The sequence below is a fragment of the Vanellus vanellus genome (genome assembly GCF_965231255.1).
Source record: "Vanellus vanellus genome assembly, chromosome: 7".
NCBI lineage: Eukaryota > Metazoa > Chordata > Aves > Charadriiformes > Charadriidae > Vanellus > Vanellus vanellus.
The window spans coordinates 9,278,941-9,298,208 of record NC_138912.1 but is presented as its reverse complement, the minus strand read 5'-3'; the positions used below and the strand labels follow the sequence as shown (position 1 = coordinate 9,298,208).

The 19,268-nt window shown below is 37.3% G+C and overlaps 1 protein-coding gene across 1 annotated transcript in view; it reads left to right on the top strand.

The window, feature by feature from the left end:
- ATRNL1 (attractin like 1) overlaps positions 1–19,268 on the top strand; it is a gene marked incomplete at both ends in the record, with an annotated part of 535,835 nt that overhangs the window by 285,899 nt on the left and 230,668 nt on the right. The window contains one exon of the mRNA XM_082486299.1: positions 16,876–16,954. Within this exon, the coding sequence (XP_082342425.1) occupies positions 16,876–16,954 (79 nt within the window). The remainder of the gene's footprint in view (positions 1–16,875; positions 16,955–19,268) is intronic.

Sequence of the window (19,268 nt, the reverse complement as noted above, 5' to 3'; positions counted from 1 at the left end):
CACAACACCGGTCCAGGTGAGAAAGGGTAGCTATTAGTATTTTTGTGACAGGTAATAGCAACTGCTACTGCCATAACTATATTTGTAAAGCCCGTTTCAGATATGTAATGCCACCCACTAACTAACCAGGCACTTTCTCTGAGCATACATCTTCTTTATGCTCTCAGAACAATTCCCTCTGTTTTCTCCGGTTCTTGGAGTGGAGCTGCCCCGAGCAATGGATTTTGTGTCCGGCTGGAATGGTACACTTTAGTCACTTTTATAACATGTCTCCTTACTATTATGAATTACCGAATTTCAAATTTTTACTAAGTAGAGCAATATTAAGTGATACGGATACTTTGAAAGTTTGAAAATAGTATTTTTGTGTATGCTTTATGTGAAAAATTATGGTCATTTACAATCGGGAGGATATTCTCTCTGACAAATCTTTCCATGAGCATTACAAGTGAGAGAAAACAATATTCAAAATATACCCAGTATTTATTGCAGGAGGAAGGGATGGGCGTTTAGCTTAAGAAGAGGACTAGGAGCGTCAGCTACAATAGGAAACACAGAGTTACTGAAGAACCAGGTTTATCGCCCCCATATGTACGACTGTGTATCAAAATCTCAGAACAGTCACTACAGTTGCGTTTCACGCAGGGGAGTGGATGGCTGCGTTTCAGCGGGTTGTATCACGGCTCCCGGGAGCTGCAGTACCTACATCTGCCATTCGGGGTGTAAATTTGCAATGCGTGAATTCCTTCTCTTTACCGGCATCCTTTGGTGTGCCTGCCTGGCTTCGTGTTCTGGTTTTGTTATAATAAAGGGTGATAAATTAACGCTAGATTTTGGCATGCTTAGCTTTATGAGATGGAATATTGATCTCTGCAAGAAAGGCAAAACGCAGTGTGGCAGGATCACATCACAGCCACCATGGCTGGGTTCTCAGAAAACACAGAAGTCTTATAAATCTAAATTAGAATATTTTCTGGTAACATGAAAATCAAGTTATCTTAGCAAAATGGATTTTACATTTGGGGCTAGAATGAAATTGATTTTTACTTAGTGATTCGTTAAACGGTTTTCATCTCACTTAGAAGCAAATAGTTGTCTGACTTCCACCGGGACAAGCGTGTCTATGCTGCAGTGGGCAATCTGAGGTGGTTTTGTGTTTGTTTGTTTAAAATGTTTGGTTTGAATTGTGGAATGTAGTTTTGTGCCTTCCACTCTCTGAATCACCCGGAAACTTTGTCATCGCTGTAGAGTTATTTGATATATTTGTATTTCCCGAGAAGGCAGCCACTTGTTCCTGGCCTGCAGGCAAAGGAGATTCCCCAGTACCACTGGATCGGTTGCCTCTTCAAAACAATGGATGAGTTACCTAATCCCTTGGTGAACATAACTGTTTTCCATTATTTCATTCTTGTCTTCCTTCTTTCCGTGTTCATCCTTTGAGTCAGTTGGGAGTGCACGTTGAGTGCCCTGTGCTTGCTGTATCTTGATTTCAAAATACGCTGTTCCTCAAAGTAAAAAATAGTTGCTCAGCTTGATATCTGAAGGTGGCCTATGTGTACTTGCTTGATATACAGCAGACAGGGGCTTTTCCTTCCTTCAAGGAGGTGCGTTTAAAATGTTGATCTTCTCACTTCCTGTGTGTTTCAGGTACAGTCAGTGAGAGCTGTTCACTGTGCCTGGTCAAGTGCTTAATCCCAATTTCTGCTCAGTTCATAATAACTACAAATAAGTTCTGGAGTTGCTTAAGTGCAGAGGGGAGTTGTAGGGTGAAGGTTTGGGTGACAGTACCAGGATTTGAAAGACTTTTCTTTTTTTCCCTGGTCTTTTTTAGAGAGAGAGAAAGAAAGAAAATCTTAAATTGCACTCATTGTGTGTGGTGCTGTAGCCCGGCACTCCAAAAAAACATTTTGTCACTACTTCTGCTTTTAAAAAATCTCATTGGAATCAAAGCTGCCACTTACGTAGCAGTGTTCACCGCAGAGGTCTCAGAAAGTGGCACCTGAAATAAACTTCCCGAGACTCCTGAAGAAAGTATGCCTTCTTTGGAAGGCTCAGTGCTTTGCCAGCTCCCTTACTCTGAGACAGCTCTGTAACGTTCTCCTTTCAGGGATGTGTCTTCTTACAGCTGCATTGTACTTTGTTTCCTAAGAGGCATCATAGATAATTCACATTGTGTTTGTGTTTTGATTCCCTACGTTTTACATTGTATTTTCTTAAATCCGATTAGCCAATTGTTTTCTTAGACTAAAACAACGTTGGCGCTCACAGCTATTTGTCTTCTGGAGTACTTAATCCTGGTCACATTTTTATGAAACTCCAGTCCACCGTACTGTAAACAAAAGAACTAGAACAGGTTTTCATCTGTGATAAATGGACTTGAAATTTTGCTTTTGTCATTTTAATTCAAAAGAGAAGCAATTCCGTCTGCTTATGACGAGGTGTATGGACCAGTTGCAAAGTTACCTTCAGAAGTTTGTTTCTAGATGTAAGTATGTAGTGAAACGGGGTGAAGGCTGATGAAGAAAAAAAATAATAATAAAAAAGAAGTAAAAAATATTAGGGTTTTCCTTTAGGCAATAATGTTGTTGTCCATTATAGCAAGTGACAAGCAGCTTTCTCAAGCGCTCTGCCAGTCTGTCTCCGCAGATGCAGCCAGTATGGCATGCTGTGAAGTGAGTGACATCGAAGAAATGAGCAATCTGTTTACGGCAGTAGAGAAATACTCGGGGTCCTTCGATTCAGTTGTAATAAATCACCGAAAGAGAGAAAAGAGAGTGCTAGACTGCCTGCTCTGCTGTGGATTTCACAGATATTAAAATATTAAATCTAATTATTACTTTTGAGCAGAGACATTGCAATTCTAAGGAATTCACCTAATGAGCTTTACTAATGGACTATTAGTAAAAATATTCGAGGAAAATTTCCTGGTACCAAATGAAGCATTTTTTTGTGGAACGTTTTGGTTTTTAAAATTTATTTATTGGAGGCTGGGGGGGGGGGGGGGGGCGGGGGGTGCTACATTTTGTTGGTAAGAAGCAAAATTATGGAAACTGCTGTGGACTCTAAATGTCATGCTAAAAATTACACATTAAAAAGTAATTGTATGATCTATTTGTATTTTAAAATCTGAATTTAATCTGCATATGTGGCCCATTGTGTTCTATATCATAATTTTTTCTATGTTTTCATTGATTTTTATTATATTTTAGGAAAACACTGCAGCTTCAAAATTACATTTCAGCCTTACATGTCTTATCTTTTCAGTCGAAATTCTAAATATCAGGTTGAGGGGTATCAGGGGTTTTGTATTCCTTATACAGTACAATTACAGAAAAATAATGATGCTTCTTTGGCCTGCAAATCTAAAAATCCTCACTCTGTCTTCAGGAAAATTTCATGTTAATACAGCTTTTAATAAGGATAGCTATGACTTCTGTACACCTACAAGTTCAAAATAAATTCCCCTCTTTGGAAAAGGTATTGGAAATGTTACATAACACGGGAAAATTTCTTTAGCAATGTACTAGGTTTCTGGATTATATTTGAGTCTAATATGCTAAACAATGCTGACATAGCTTGATCACTAAATGCTTTTTTGTGTTTCTGTGATTTATTATCAAAGGATAACACCTGCTCTAGAGAAACAGTGCAGTGAAAGAAAAGGAAGAGGGAAAAGGGTAAAAAAAATAATATCTTGAAATAATGTGAATACTTTGGCTTTGAAGGCTGCTGCAATGTGGCATTGATCGGCAGTCCTTCTTCCCCAAATTTACTAACTGACCATGATTAGAATGAATGAGTCTTTTCCCCACTTAATTTTAAATCTTAAATTATCATAAATCAGCAAAATCGTTGCAAAAAAGGTGAAATGAAAGCACAGATATTTTGCAATAGAACCAATATATTCAATTTCTGATTATTCTTGAAAGTAACTGCAGAATTCTGTATTTCATAGTTTTTCTGCAAATTTAATGCCCAGATTTTTTTGTTTCTTTCTTTCTTTTTAGATCTGGGGTTTTTATATACAACATCACTTGTTGAGAGAAATATAGAGTATTTCACCCACGAAGGGCAAACCCATAAAATTATTTGAAATATGGAAGTCTTTTCCATGAGTAAAAGAAACATAATCACACTTTATGGGTGTGATTTTCTATTTATTCTATGGAGATTAATTTCAGTTTATGTTAGATTAAACCCCTTTGATTGTAAATCTTCTTTATTTGCTGCTTGAAAGAGGTGAAAGGAAGAATGGTTGAGAGTTAAAGTTCACATCTACAGCTTTATTGCATAATATATTTCAGAGTCCTTTTAAATGATTCACTTTGATAATGTATTGGCAGAATGAAATGTGAATGTTGGTCTTCCGGATAGCTTCCTGATGTACACTATATCCATTTTCCCTTTTTAGTTGTATATAAAGGCTGTTCGCATAATTGATCATTCAGTCATACATTACTATAGTAGCTTCTGGTATGGCTTGTGGTATATTTAATATGAAAAGACAGCTTTATGTATATATACATGAATTATGTGTGTAGGAAGATATAAACATAAAATATGTATGTGTCAATTTATATATTATATAGTTACTTTTTAATAATTATGTTATTTAATGAAGTTATTTAACTGCCCCTACATTCTCTGTAACATTTCCGCATGTACACATAATTAAAAGAATCGGTACTTTTTTTTTCATAAAAATTTTCCTGCAAATAACAAATTCCCTGCTCAAAGACATTTCATTCTTCCTAACCTTCAAGAAGTATTTTGATGTTTCATTGCACAGCAAAGGCCAATAAACCGAGGCTTTGTAGAGGCAGTTGTCAGAGATGATTTTAAACTATTATAAGAGTTGGAGTTTATGCCTCAGGAGATGAAGGATTAAGTTAGTTTTCTACGTTCAATATATATTAATAAATGATTTTACACAGATGTAGCTGTTCTTACTAATAAACTAATATGTTTTATATTGATATTTCATTGATGCTACTTACTTTGCAGTTGATGCCATTGATACCTCAATCTCCCTGTTTTCAGTTATGCATTCAGAGCTTAAATTACGAAGCTTTATTAATACCGTTTTTGAAGTTTTAGTTTATTATTTTACTTAGTTTTGCTCTCCTTCCTCAAAAAAAAATTTTTGGTTACCTTTCTAATAGTAATTTTAACTGTGCTCCTCTAGAGGCTTACAGCATCCTTTTGACAGTGTACTGGGTTTTTTTAAGGCTCATTTCCCTTTTATGTATTTCTCTTAACTTCTATAGAGCAGTCCCAATGCTCTGTGCCACAAGATCCAGTGGTCCTGTGGAAGCCAGTCAGAAAGCTCCATGGCACAGGGGTAACTACTTTAATTTGTCCATGACCTTTATTTTGGCTCCTCTGCACTGCTCCATATCTCCACTGCCAAAACCAGTTTCAAAACAGAAAGGCTGCTGCCATCAAACATGTTTGCCACGGCCAATGGGCCATCTAAAGGCAACAAGCATCTTTTACTACAAGAAATCTTCATTACTTCCACTACATGCAGAAGAGGTGGAGCACCTCAGCCTGTGCATGTAATCCTTTGTTTATGATTTGTTGTATGCACAGGATGTGCTGTGCTACTACGTGTTGGCGTTTGGGTGACTCGGTCCATGTATACCTATACTGTGCTGCCCTACTCAGCGTAGGTGTTCTGGGTAGAAGTACTTGAGTAGAGGCAGCTCACAGACTTTTCTTTGATTTTTTTTTTTTGTTGTTGTTATTTATATTGCTATTTATCTAAGCAGTAAAGCTATCACATTATATAACTCCATTCTTCTCCCATAACACCTACATAATTTTATTTTATTTTTATATATATAAAATATATATTCCTATGTATTTCACACAGGTATACTTAATTTTTTTTTTGAGTGGAGTCACAGTGTACATTCATAAGTGGCCCCGTTGGCTGCGGTGCAAAATTCTTGGATATTTTGGCAAATAGCATCATTAGGATGATTCAGACTCACCCTAATAGCGAGCCTGCATCACACGTGCCTTTACTTACTTTTCAGTAAGTTTTGCTGTTTGGCTGGGCAGCTAGAAATGGCCTGAAGGTTAGGGAATGAGAATTCCTCAAAAAAGGAAAAAAATGGTATGAGCTGTGCAACAGGATCCAGCTGCAAGAGATCGACGGTATATCATCTCATGATCACAGTCAGGTTAGAGCTGTTCAGGAAGCACCTAAAAGCTAGTGCTACCTTTGTGGAATTGGAATAAATTGTTTGATTTGGGATTTCAGAAGATTGAGCATATAGCCATAGAGGAGGCGAGTTCTGAAAGGGGCTTTACTTTGAATACTTTAAAAGATGTAGCTGTAAGACGGGTCGTATGCTTAAAGAAATGTTGCTTGGAACAGATACTGCTGAGGATTCCACGCCCACCTGAGTACTACCGATTCAAAAACGTTATGTCAATTCTGAGATGTAAGCACTATCTGCCATTTAAAAGAAGAAATCGCCTAAGAATTTTTGCTTGTGGCTGAGTGTGCCTCCTGCAGTGGTCTGTGTTGTGATGCAGTTATGTGACATCTTTAAAGCCAGGCTGTGTCTTAGATTTTAGTAGGGCGCTTTTCTTTAAAGTTACAATATCCCTGTGTTTTCCAGGTATTTTTCTCAATAAGACCAGGAAATAAGATCCTTTCTGAGGAATTCCTTTAAAATCTTCCTGCCGTTGTCAATAATATTCCTCCAAGATAGAAGTAAATTTTCATCTTCGTATCCATCTGCTGTACGGGAGACGAAATTCTGTAGAAAGATCTGTTGCTCTGATCTGCCAAACTTTTCTTTGCTTCATGAAAACATCTATTCTCTGATTCTAACACCAAGAAAAACATGAATTTATTATGTGGCAGTAGAGTCCCCCCATAGTCAATTGTTTCTGAAAATATTTCATTTATAAAGCTCAGGATCATCAATGGTCAATGTCTCGTCTGCCAGGGAAAGAGAATGTGTTGACATACACTTTCTGAACTGAATTTTTACTCAACAGCCCAAGTACTCTGTCCGTGGATCCATCTCAGCCTTCCTTCTTCCTGTTCTTTTATTGAGATAAGTACCAGTTACATCTGTTTCCAAGCAGAAATATTAAGTTTGTGTGTGGTTCTAAGAGTCACATGTTATGAAAATAAGAATTGTAGTATTTTCCTACACCAGGAGTAGGAAATTCTTTAGACGAGTAGGAAATTCTTTAGATCTCCTGCTCTCCTTAGTGAGAAGGGCTCCTGTGATAGTAGGTGGAAATCTTCACAAAGGTTTGATGTTTCATTGGGGTATGACTTGAGTCTGCACTGATGATACTTGATAGGTGTTAGCCCGGCATTGAGAACACTATGTTGAAATGCAGGAATCTGAAATAATTGAAAACTAGTCTTTGTTTTTTTTTTTTTTTTTTTTTTTTCGGGGGGGGGGGGAGTAATACATCTAAGTACTTAAATAGAAAAGCTTATACCATTTAACAGTTGAGTTTATTCTAAATTCTAATCCCTATTGTATGGACTGTCAGCCTTTTCTCACCTTAGAATAACAATGTATTACTGTTTTCTATACCTGCAGAGCTGTTCATGGCAATTACTTTGCTGTGTGAACTGCAGAAAAGGGTATACAGGCTTGCTATTGCCATGTTTAAGAAGTTTTGCATATATTAAAGAAAAATGCTTTCAGTTGACTCTCCATATATGAAAGTATTTTTTAATCTATGAGCTAAGGTATTTCCATAATGCCCTTTTAATGTTTGTAAATCTTCATTTAAAACCTTGATCAGTAATTTTAGGAACTGCATCTCTGTGCAGATGCTGTTCCTGCTAATCAACCATGACACAGTAAAACAAATCTAATGTCGATATCCTTTAACTTGCATTCTTACCAAACGTAGGGTTCTGCCTGGGAGGACCAGATTAGTAGAAGGCCATATATATTTATTTTTAGCTGTTATTCTGTTTTTTATGAGGTTGGTAGTTGTGGACATGCGAGAGATGAATTTTAGGGGCAATTACGTGACTTCCATGAGACACTTTGTGCAAGAATTATTTCTGGGAATATACAGATTTTCAGGACCGCATCCAAAAATAGCATTTTAATCACTGTCCTCTGGATAAGAAGAATTATCCGTGTAATTAGTTTCAAATGAACTTGAAAGGTGTTGCTTAACTTGTGTGAATTCCATTTGAGACACAAATAAATAAATACAAATTTGCATTTAAATGATTTTTGGTAATACTTGACGTTTTAAATACCATCATAAATAATTTACTTCATATTGAGACATTTCTTTCCCTTTCCAGTTCAGAAAGCAAGAACTGAGGGCTTGAACCCTTTGTATGGCTTTCAGATTAGAAGCTTCCCAGTTGAATTAAATTTCCCTTGGGTTGCTTTATTTCATGGAGAAGCTGTGGGGGAAAAGTTGGAGCTCAGGAGCTATGGCTGTGTTAAAACAGCAGGGGCAGCCAAAATCCCACTTGGAACGGGACATAGATCTAGGCTGTTGTCAGAGGGAAAAAGCCCTGTGGGTGCATGGGGCTGCTGGTACTGGTAGTATTTTTCACAACCAGCAAGAAAAAGAGGACATTCCTGAACCGCCTCGATGGCAGCGGTGGCTTAGCAGGTGGTGTCTTTCACTGGCTGTGGCAGCCGGAGCGCTCTCGGAGCAGGAGCCGTACTGCCGGAGAGGTCTTGGCTCCGCAGGGTCAGCCAAGATTTATTTTCCCGGCCCCAGACTGCGTTACCGGGGACAGGGAGCCGCACAGCCTACTCCGCTGCTAGCCCAGGCGACTTTCCTCTGAGTCTTTCCGCATTTTAATTTGGAAGCGTAACGCTTCATTCCCGGAATGATTCGGAATTATCATTGAAATCTCCCTACTCATACCGGTGTTTGTAAAACTGCGGGATTCAGAGCGCTTTAATTAAACATAAAAACTTTATACTGCTCTCATACGTATCAGACTTCTAATGTTGTGTTTACAGTGTTTTGTACTTCAGTTAATCCTGTTGAAATCTTTGGAGCTGCTTGCCACGTGTCTATTAGCTAACACAGGTAAGGAGGGCTGATCCTAGCACATCATAATCATAAACACAATGTTCTTGTCAAGTACAATGAGAGAAATCAATTGCTGTGACAATAATTGCTGTTCAAAGTAATGGTTTTGGAAAAATAATTGTTCAATTATTTTTATTTTAGAATTGTGCTTGCTTTGTAACATATCAATTAAAATGTGCTCTATTTACCGATAAAAAGGTAGGAAATAATATGTCAGACAAACAGTTCTTAGAAAAACAGCAGACGTGATCTTTCAGGAAACTTTTGCAATATTAATTTAAAAACATTAGTTTGGATATGAGGCGGTTTTGTTGCACGTGTCTACATTAAAAAGATTTTTGTCATCAGTATTTTTAATAAATAGTATTATTTTTTTGTTCACGTTTAAAAATACTGTAGTTAGTATGAAGGAGAAACATCGGTACAGCGTAGGGTCGCTGTTAAGACTTCCGTTTAGTGAAGTGTACATTTTTGTGCTCTTGGCAAAGGACGTGAGATCAACAGGCAAGAGGTTTTTGATCTAGAGGCATATTTACATATTGTCTCAGCACAGCGAGGTTCAAGTAATTAAGGAATGGTTGCCTTGATGGCACAACTCCTATTTTTAAAAAAAGACTTGAGAGGAGCTTTTGAAATATGCGTAAGTAGACACGTGTGGGCAGCCAGTGCGACTGCTATGCACCTAAATAAATTTATGACAGTGATCTTTGGGTGCTTATCTCTCTATTAGTAAGCACTGTGGACAAATAGGAGATCATCTGTGGAGTAAGGTGGTGCTGAGGACCTGACGTCCTCACTCTGTCCATCTTGTCATTCTTTGGCTTTGGACTAGCTCTAGTTTACTTCCATGGACTGAAAGCTCCTTATGTCTGGAACGTACATTGCGCGTCTTCCAGTTCAGCTTCTGCGTCATGAGCTCCAAGATTGCTCCACAGCGTGAGCCAAAGCACGAGAGCGGTGACAAGGGATGCATTCCAAAGCCCACTCACGATCCCTGCTAAACCAGCAACTCAGGCCCGCCCCTAGCGATCCGAGGACATGTCTACCACACGTGTTTGAGCGTGGTGATGGTGTAACGATGTTGGGGTGATGCTGCAGTCAAGCTAACGGACCCATGGGTTTTCTTGTGAGTTGTCTGGGTAGTCTTGGCAAGGTGTGCTGGCACGGGTACGGCGCTCCCGTGGTGGGCTTATCCGGGGTGGCTGCGGGACTCTGCACCACGCTCGGCTGTGTGTGCGCGCGCTGTACTTTGTCCCCTGTGGTGAGATGAGTAAACGTGATCGGTGCTCAAAGTAGAACCCCACACAATTTTTAATTGTAATAGAGTTAAAAGTATACTAGGTTTAAGGTAAAGTTTGAAAAAGTGTTTGCTTTCATCCAATATGGAAATTTATACTGCATTATTATGCAAATTAGCGGCTTAAGTAAAATCATAGAAACAACAATTATTCATGCAGCAATGTTTACATACATTTTTGGACATTTTAATTTCTCTTTGCATGTTTAATAATAAGGGAATGAGAAAAGAGATAGCAAAGGATGGAACATTTTGTTTTGTTCTGGTTTACCTTCCATTTACAATATTGGTCCTTAAAATATTTATATTTAATTCATGTATTAGCTCCTTTTACATCACTGCAAAAATAAGTAAATTATTTTGTTTTAACACAAGTACTCTTTTGATACAATATGTAACTTACTTACAGGCATTAATACACAATGAAAAAAAAAAGAAATTCTGTAGTGTGTTTATAATGCATTCATAGAGCTTAAGGCACAAATGTGTCATTAATTCATCTAGTCCAGCCACACTGACCCTTACATGTCACAGACTTTTTTCACCTGTATTTATCCTTGTAACTTGAAATTGCTTAAAGATGATCTACAGGTTTTATTTTAATTTGCAGATACCAAGCAGCAGCACATCTACTAATTTCCTTTACAGTTTGTGCTAGTGTTTAATCTTAGTTTTTAGTCTGCCTCCTAATCACGCAGAGAGAAAATAATTTCTCAGTTAAAAACATTGCCCTCTCACTCCTCAGCCAGGTCTGTGATCTGCACTAAATATGTCTTAATATGACCTCTGTACGTTAAAAATTTACTCTGTACATTGCTAAAATAGTTACGCGGGCAGCAATTAATCCTTGCGGTTTACCTCTTCTGTGTTCTATTAAATCGGTATTTCTCCTTTCATACTGCCCAGAGCCCTTCTGGGAAGGTCATGTGTCTAGCCTGGACCTTCCTGCTAGACCCTGCAGACTCTGGCAGCCCTTCCTTGGCCATGTCCCTCTGCTGCGTTGGACACAAACTGCTTATGTTCAGGGCTCCCTCTTCAGTTCATCCGTTCGCTAATTGTTTATTGTCTCCTACTTTATACTAAGATGATAACTTTTAATCAGCCTGTAATACACACCATTGGTGATGAATTGCTTGTTTTCAAGCATGCTTTTTTAGCGTTTCCTCCGATTTTGTTTCACACGGTTTGAAGGGGCAACTGTGCAAAGCTATGTCATTATCTTCTGGCAGATCGTTTTTGTTCTCGAGACTACAAAATCCCGATAGTGCTTGGGCTGCTGTTGGTTTTAAGTGTGTCTTAGCACGGTAATTGTCTTATTGGGAAGCATTACATTCATAAGTGCAGCAAGTCATTCGCTCCATCTGTACTCTGGGTCAGCATTTCATAAGCCGTCTGCATTGCAAAGGCACCTGTCTGTTTATTCGGATGTCATCCAGAGTCTCAGCTAGCGAGTCAGAAATGGTGGGCCAAATCTATGACCATGTGAACGAGTTTCCGTAAGCACATTTATTTTTTGTACTCCCTGTTTACCATCCATCCATTTTCCATATCTAAGATTATCTGGTCGTTGCAGCATAGTCAAATCAACTTTTTTTCAGTATATGTAATATTTTATGATACAGAAAATAAATCATAATAATGTCTGAGTTTAATTCAAATGTGTCTGCTTCCAGCCATTGTTTCTTACCATACATTTCTGTGCTAGATGAATGAAAGCCATGGTATTTTCTCCCCATGGAAACTCGTACGCACTGTAGGCAAGTCACCACGTGATCTTTTTAAAAAGCGACATGATTGAGCTTGTTAAATCACTGCCAGTAAAAGACTTGCTCCAACCTTTGAATATTTTTCATGATTCCTCTCTCTATTCTCTCCGTGTTTCCAACATCCTTTAAAAAAATGCAAATACCAAAATTTCAAGAACAATTCTGATAGTATCTGTTTTGGCAATACTTTGTAAGGTGATAAATTAATCTCTCAAGTGCAGCTTACTACCGTGCACCTGAGTATTTAAGGTTGTTTTAACCCTTTTTGTTTCAGCATCCCAACAGAAATTCATACCGAGTTGGTGATTCATGCCGATCTCTAAATTATTTTGGGCATTGCTTCATTCCAAGAGGAATACATATCCTTTGCTCTGTATATGAGGCCTGATTCCTTGTCCTTGTAAATAGAATGCAACAGACACTGTATTTAAAAAAAAAAAAAAAAAGTATTTAAAAAATTTGCTGAAAGACATGCCATTGACCTGTTGGCACACTGTATGATTTCTTTGTCCTCATTACAATTAACCATTTTCTTTTCAGTCTGTGTCATGCGTGGACTTCTCAGCTAGTATATTTAGGTCTTACTGACACTGACTGGCTGTGTTACTCTGGGAACCTTGCAAACCTGTCTAGAAATTTCCATTTCTGATGTTGATTGCCTTCTGACAGTTTCTTTTTGAGCTGTCAATGGGCCAATTTTTAAATTCATTTATTTTGCACTGCACAGATCTCTGTTTGGCCACACTATTTGCGATGGTGCTTTCTTCTCTCATATCTGTCTCAAGAAGGAGCTAAGTAGTATACTGGGGGTTTGGAGAGCATCCATCTACGCTTGTCCTGCTGTTACACTGTTTGCCTATGATGTTAATGTCTTTATCACGTCTCCTTTCAATTCACTATTGTTTCAAAACCAAAAAGAGCTTATTCCTACTACCGTTCCATTCCCCTTGCCAAGTGGACTGTACTCCATACGTTTTTAGTTCGACTTTGTGGTTTTTGAGATGAGGAGATGGGTGCTTCGAGATACAGCATAGATTTATGCTGTATCTGTTTTGTTCTTTATTCCTTTTCTAATCTCTCCTAACATCCTATTTGCTGTTTTGACTGCCACTAAACATTCAGTTGATATGTTCAAAGAAATATCGTCAATGACTTGAAGACCATTTTCTTGAGTGGTAATTGCTAATTTAGAACCTATCATTGTGTATTTGTAGCTAGAGGTTTGTTGTTTTTTTTTTTTTTCTTGTGCACATTGCCTTCAGTTCATTGGCACTGAATTTCATTCTCCTATTTTATTGCCAAGTCACTCAATATTGTGAGATCCTTTGCAGTCAGCTTTAATTTTTATTGCTCTAAATAAACCAAGGCTATTATCTCACCACAGCCTGGAACCAGGTTAGTTTGACAAAAACTATTTTCCATGTCTTTCTTTTCTTCATTAACATAAATTTTTTTCTTTCTGATTATTTATATTAAAAAATTATTATTATTTATATTAAAAAAACAGAGAACAAAGTCAAATGTTTCATGTTTACTTGCAAAGAAAAGATCATATGAAAGTGTTAAGTAATCATTTCACACTACCAGTGTTGTAATTTCCAATTATTTATATTATTTTATGGGTGTGTCTTTGAAACACTAGTTTCTGTTTTTGACTTTGCACATAATCTAAATGATGTTTTGACTGATGACAGGAAAGTTCAATGTGTGACCCAACTCCATTGATGTACAGAGCGCAGAAGCAATTGGATAAAGTTTTCAGCCAGAACTCAGTTTTTTTTTTTTCTCCTATTAGAACAAGAGAATTGTTCAAGAAATTAATAAATGTGAAGGACAGAATTTTCTAAGGAAAGAGGTTCCATTCCTGGTCATAACGAAGCAGTCACACAGTGCGAGGCTCTCTTAGTTTCTTGTGTCCAGCTCCCTTGAATGTATTATCTTTTGTATTATGAATACTTGAATGTATTATCTTTTGTATTACGAATACTTGAATGTATTATCTTTTTCAAATCCCAGGAGCTTTGAGTTTGTTTTAAATGGAGTTGCTGATGTTTCCCTAATTTAGGGTTTTTTTTTGGAAGCACTGTAGAGGAGGAGAAGAGCAAGCTAGATGGCTTACCCTTACTTCATGCACAGCATGCTAATTTATAGCAACGTGTCAGTACTTTGATGTTGCCCCTAAGCATCTGTTGCAGTTACTAGCTAGATAGCACGGTATATGGTAGGGAAAATGTTTCTGGGAAATAGTATTTGTAAGCAGCCATTGGTTTACAAAGCTTGAAAGATGTTGCTGCAAAAGTGGATTTATTCTGGTGGTCAGTGTGTGTGTGTGTGTGTGTGTGTGTGTCTGCTTCTCTCTAGACACCAAATATAAATTCACAGTAAACGTGTACTTGCTTTCAAAGGAGACTGGAGAAAGGGGAGACAGAGAAAGATAAATTTTAAAACGTGAAATCAATGCATCAGCTGGAGCGATGCATTAAACAAAATGGTGAAAGTTCTGTGATGATCAGTTTATGTCATAACACTCTTTGTGCTACTCTAGATATTATGTTGTAAAAAACTCTTCTAGTAAGAAATACTGTGATAATAAAATGGTGTATCAATTAAAATGTTATTACTGCGTTAGTTCCTTTCAGTGAAGACCCACGTAGAAAGATGATTTACGCTGAGAGTCATTAAAGTGCAAGGTTGAGATTGCTCTTCTGAATTCTCCAAGGTTCTTGAACCAGCACTTGCCCTCTCACATCCTTTTATTACAGATCGTTGACTCTTCCAACAATTTTCTATTGGCAGATATGTTCTTAGATATGCTGAACTGCTCTGATCCATTGATCGGAACCAATCAAAATTCCAAGTACCTTTGTTTTTTAAAGGTGCCAAGAACCAATAAAAGTTCAACGCAGTATTTAAAATAGTCTTACAAGGAGAGAGGGAGAATATATCTTCCTTTCCATAAAAATCCCTAAGTCCCGAAGAGCATTAAAAAACTGCTAAAAAGTGCTGGTGGTTGACATTGACTGTTAAGAGGAAAGTCAGACTTTGCATGTAGAAATGCTACTTTAACCATTTTTTCCTTTCAGGTTCAGAACAATCAGCCTTCTTGGAGGTAAACAGACAGAATTAAGTTTCTTAAGTTAAAAAACCCAAGCTGTTAATTTTAATTGAGCATTCCATGCCCAAACCACTTTATATATTTGGTACTTTTCTCTTTCAAACTCGGCCTCACTCTGGCAGGCTTTCTCAAGGGTGTTCAAAGAAGAAATTGATAAAAAAGAATTTTGAAAGCGCGTAGTGAAAAGAGTTTTAAGTGAGTAAGGTAGATAGACAGCCATATTGATTGGCTGATAGAAAGCCATATTGATTTGTATTACTTTAACCGTCAAGGAAAGTTTGTGTTATGGAGACTGACTTTTGAACATACTCAGAGCCAACGGTACTTTTTGTTGTCAAAGGTTCAGTGGTACAGCTGATTCCTTCGCTTGCAGACCAAGGAACGATTGGGTGCTTTCGTTCCTTTACCGTAATAGTGCCGTTAAACAACAGTTGCTCTAAACAGGTTTCTAATAGTCTCCATACTATGGATAAATATGGAATGCCGTGAGCTGCTGCTTCTGGAGATGTGTCTTCTAGGTCATCATTTCAGTTCTGTTTACAGCATGACACAGGGAAATGTTGGTGTTACTGCACGGATAATGATTATATTTTGCATTTATGCATAGTGCTCCTCTGAACTATACTACTTCAGGGTATTCTTGGTATTTCCAATATTAGTTAAAGAATACATTTATAAGCTTTTTGGCAAAAAAAAAAATTACAGATGATTAGTATAATTCAATAGTTACAGGACTGTATGAATTGCAAACACTCTGCAGAGCAGATGTGCTAACATGACGGAAACTTCTTCACACAGCTAGAAAGTCCAGATATTTTTATCAAAAACTGTCTAAAAAATGAAAATATCTTCTGACTGCTTACATTAGGTGTCAACTTTAGAAACCTTTTGTCAGTACCCAGAAATTCACTAAAAGAGGTTGAGAGTTCACTGATTTTTCTACCAAAATCCTTTATGGACTAAATGTTACAAGTGCAAAATCTTTGGAGCAAGAGAGAAGGCATATGCTCTGATTGCGAACTGCTGAAGTTTAATAATGTTGATAAATTTTTTTTTCTCATTCTGTTGTGTCTTTGGGACTATAACATGGTAATGTTCTTTGGGATGTTTTCCCTGGGCTATTCACTATAGAAGTACCCAATTTAATAAAGCAGACCTATTGTCAAGTCCAAACCTGGTTCCTCAAACTAATTGTACTCCCTGCATATAGTTATCACTTTTGAATACCAGGAAATTACTCAGAATTCACAAACAGAGAAAAGTATAAATTGGTATAATTTTTGGCTATAGTTCATCCTCTTTTTCCATCTGCTGAATGTGGAACATGCAGTGCATATTTGTTGAGACTGTTGTGGGTATGTGGACGGTTGTAATGGAGCTTACCATGCTAATGAAGATGGTAATAGCATTTTACGGAGACAACCACAGCATCAGAGGTCTGTGTTCTCTTTTGACTTTGAACTTGGATGGTTGACTGTTGTTTGTCATCCTGGTAGAGTTTAGTTTTCCTCTATTTTTGTGGGGTTTTTTTCCATGCTGAAATGTATTTTCATTACTTTTGATACCCTAAAAACATAAGCTTTTTCAGACCATTATGTTACAAATCTTTTTTTTTTTTTTTTTTCTTGTGATTGCAGTTGTTTCTTATCCTTACTGCTGGTAGCTGCTGTCGTTTGGAAAATCAAACAAACCTGTTGGGCTTCTCGACGGAGAGAGGTATCAATAACTTTAAGATTATTGTGGTATCTTTTCTTTCAGAATAAATTGAGAGCTTTGATGAACAGTTACATCTCCACTTTCTCCTGTATACACAATTTAAATATCCCTCTAAACAGTTTTGTTTTTTTTACCTTGGACTTTTTTTATGCTGAAGAGAACTGTTTTTCTTCCTCCTGTCAAAAATTAAAGAAATTGCAGCACTAGGTTGCAGAAAGCTAAATTTTCTTTATGGTGGAATATTTGGAACAGAACAGAATAGAATATTTCAGTTGGAAAGAACCTACAATGATCCCCTACTTAAATTGCCTGACCACTTCAGGGCCAACCAAAAGCTAAAACATGTTGTGAAGGGCATTGTCCAAATGCCTCTTGAACACTGACTGGCTTGGGCCATCGACCACCTCTCTAGGAAGCCTGTTCCGGTGTTTGACCACTCTCTCTGTAAATAAATGCTTCCTAATGTCAAGTCTGAACCTCCCCTGGTGCAACTTTGAACCATTCCCACATGTCCTATCACTGGATCCCAGGAAGAAGAGATCAGCACCGGCCTCTCCACTTCCCCTCCTCAGGAAGCTGTAAGAGAGCAATGAAGTGGCCCCTCAGCTTCCTTTTCTCCAAAATAGACAACCCCAGAGTCCTTAGCCTCAGAGAACATACCTTCCAGTCCTTTCACCGACTTTGGTGCTGTCTTCTGCTGCTGTCCTGAATGGACACATTCAGGGACATTAACATTCTTTTTAAATTGTGCGCCCCACAGCTGTACACACTACTCAAGGTGAGGCTGAACCAATGGTAAATACAGAGGAATAATCACCTCTTTTGACCATCTGGTTACACTGTGTTAATGCATGCCAATACTCTCAGTATTCTCAAAATAGTAGTGCAAAAACATTGGTAAGTTGGATGAATGCAGAGGATCATAGTGTAGCATCTCAGACTTCCTAGGAAGCTATTTGGTGCTGTGACTTAGGTTGTGTTGTTATCCACAGCCATTGGAACATATAGTAGGAGACAACCCTCTCTGCAAAGACCTTATACTTTCTTCCTTTTTTATTCTTTTTTGTTTGTCTTTTTATTGTAAACAAAGTTCTCTCTCTATTAATATCAGTAGTTCTGTCATTAAAACCATGGCACAATTGAAGCTCTTCAATAAATACTCAAACATAAAGTCACCTCATTCTTTTGTCATCTAAATTGTTATACCTGTGTTGTAAAATTTGGCCCAAATATTTGTCCTTACCTGTTTAATAAATGATTAAACTTGGATGAGATTAAACTTAGGTTATGTATATTGCTACATGTATGTAGCAGGATTAAGATGATATATACTGATACTTGACATATTTCATTTTGTTCTGATAAATAAGATGCTTAATTTTTAGGCAGTGACTTTTTTCCCCTCGAAGCTTCTAATCTTGATAGGTTTTGGGAAGAGCACTTGCTTAATGGTACTGTAATCTAGAATAAAAAAAAAGACAATTCTTTCTCTAATTAATTAATTTTTTTTAGTATACTGGCACTATGAATGTTCAAATAACTTTTTTTTTTTTTTTGCTGTAGATTACAGTGAATTTATATATGCTTTAAAAGTCCCAGGTAACTAGCATGTACAATTTTTCTCCACTGAAATTATAGCATCCTAATGCCCAGGTTTAGCTTTGAACTGGTGCTACAAAGAAAAATGTATATTATCTAAGTTATTTCATTTAGGTATTTTTTTATTCAGATGAGTATTATTAAGCATATTCTCCCTCTAAGGGCAAATGCTCATATATTTGCTATTACTTGCAAAATGCAGATGAATGTTACTTTACACTAAGGTATTCTGTTCAACTTACTAATATTTCATCTGAATTCATGTCAATACTTAACTTGTTAATAGTTCTGTGCAACGCTATTGTGTTGGAATGTAGCAATTCTTTCATTTCTCATGTTGATATGGGTTTTTTTATAGATATGTTTAAGAACAAATATGAACCTATGAGTTTACAGATCTAGGGGATCTAGTTGTTTTCCATGGTTACTCTCCTAGATGTTTGAAATACAGTATTTTTCATGTAATCTGTAGGCATCAACCCAGAAAAAACACATTCTCATACACAAAGTTTTTGATGTTTTACACATTTTATTTTCCTAATGTCATCAAAAGTGTTACTAAGACTGATAAATACAACAGAAATTGCTCTTGTGTGGAAGAGCAGAGTAGAAAGATGTACTTGGCCACTGGATTAAAACTCTCGGAGGCCCGTGCTTCAATTCCGATCTTTGGTTTTCCTTTGACATAACTAGAGAAACTTAGTTGTCTCTCATT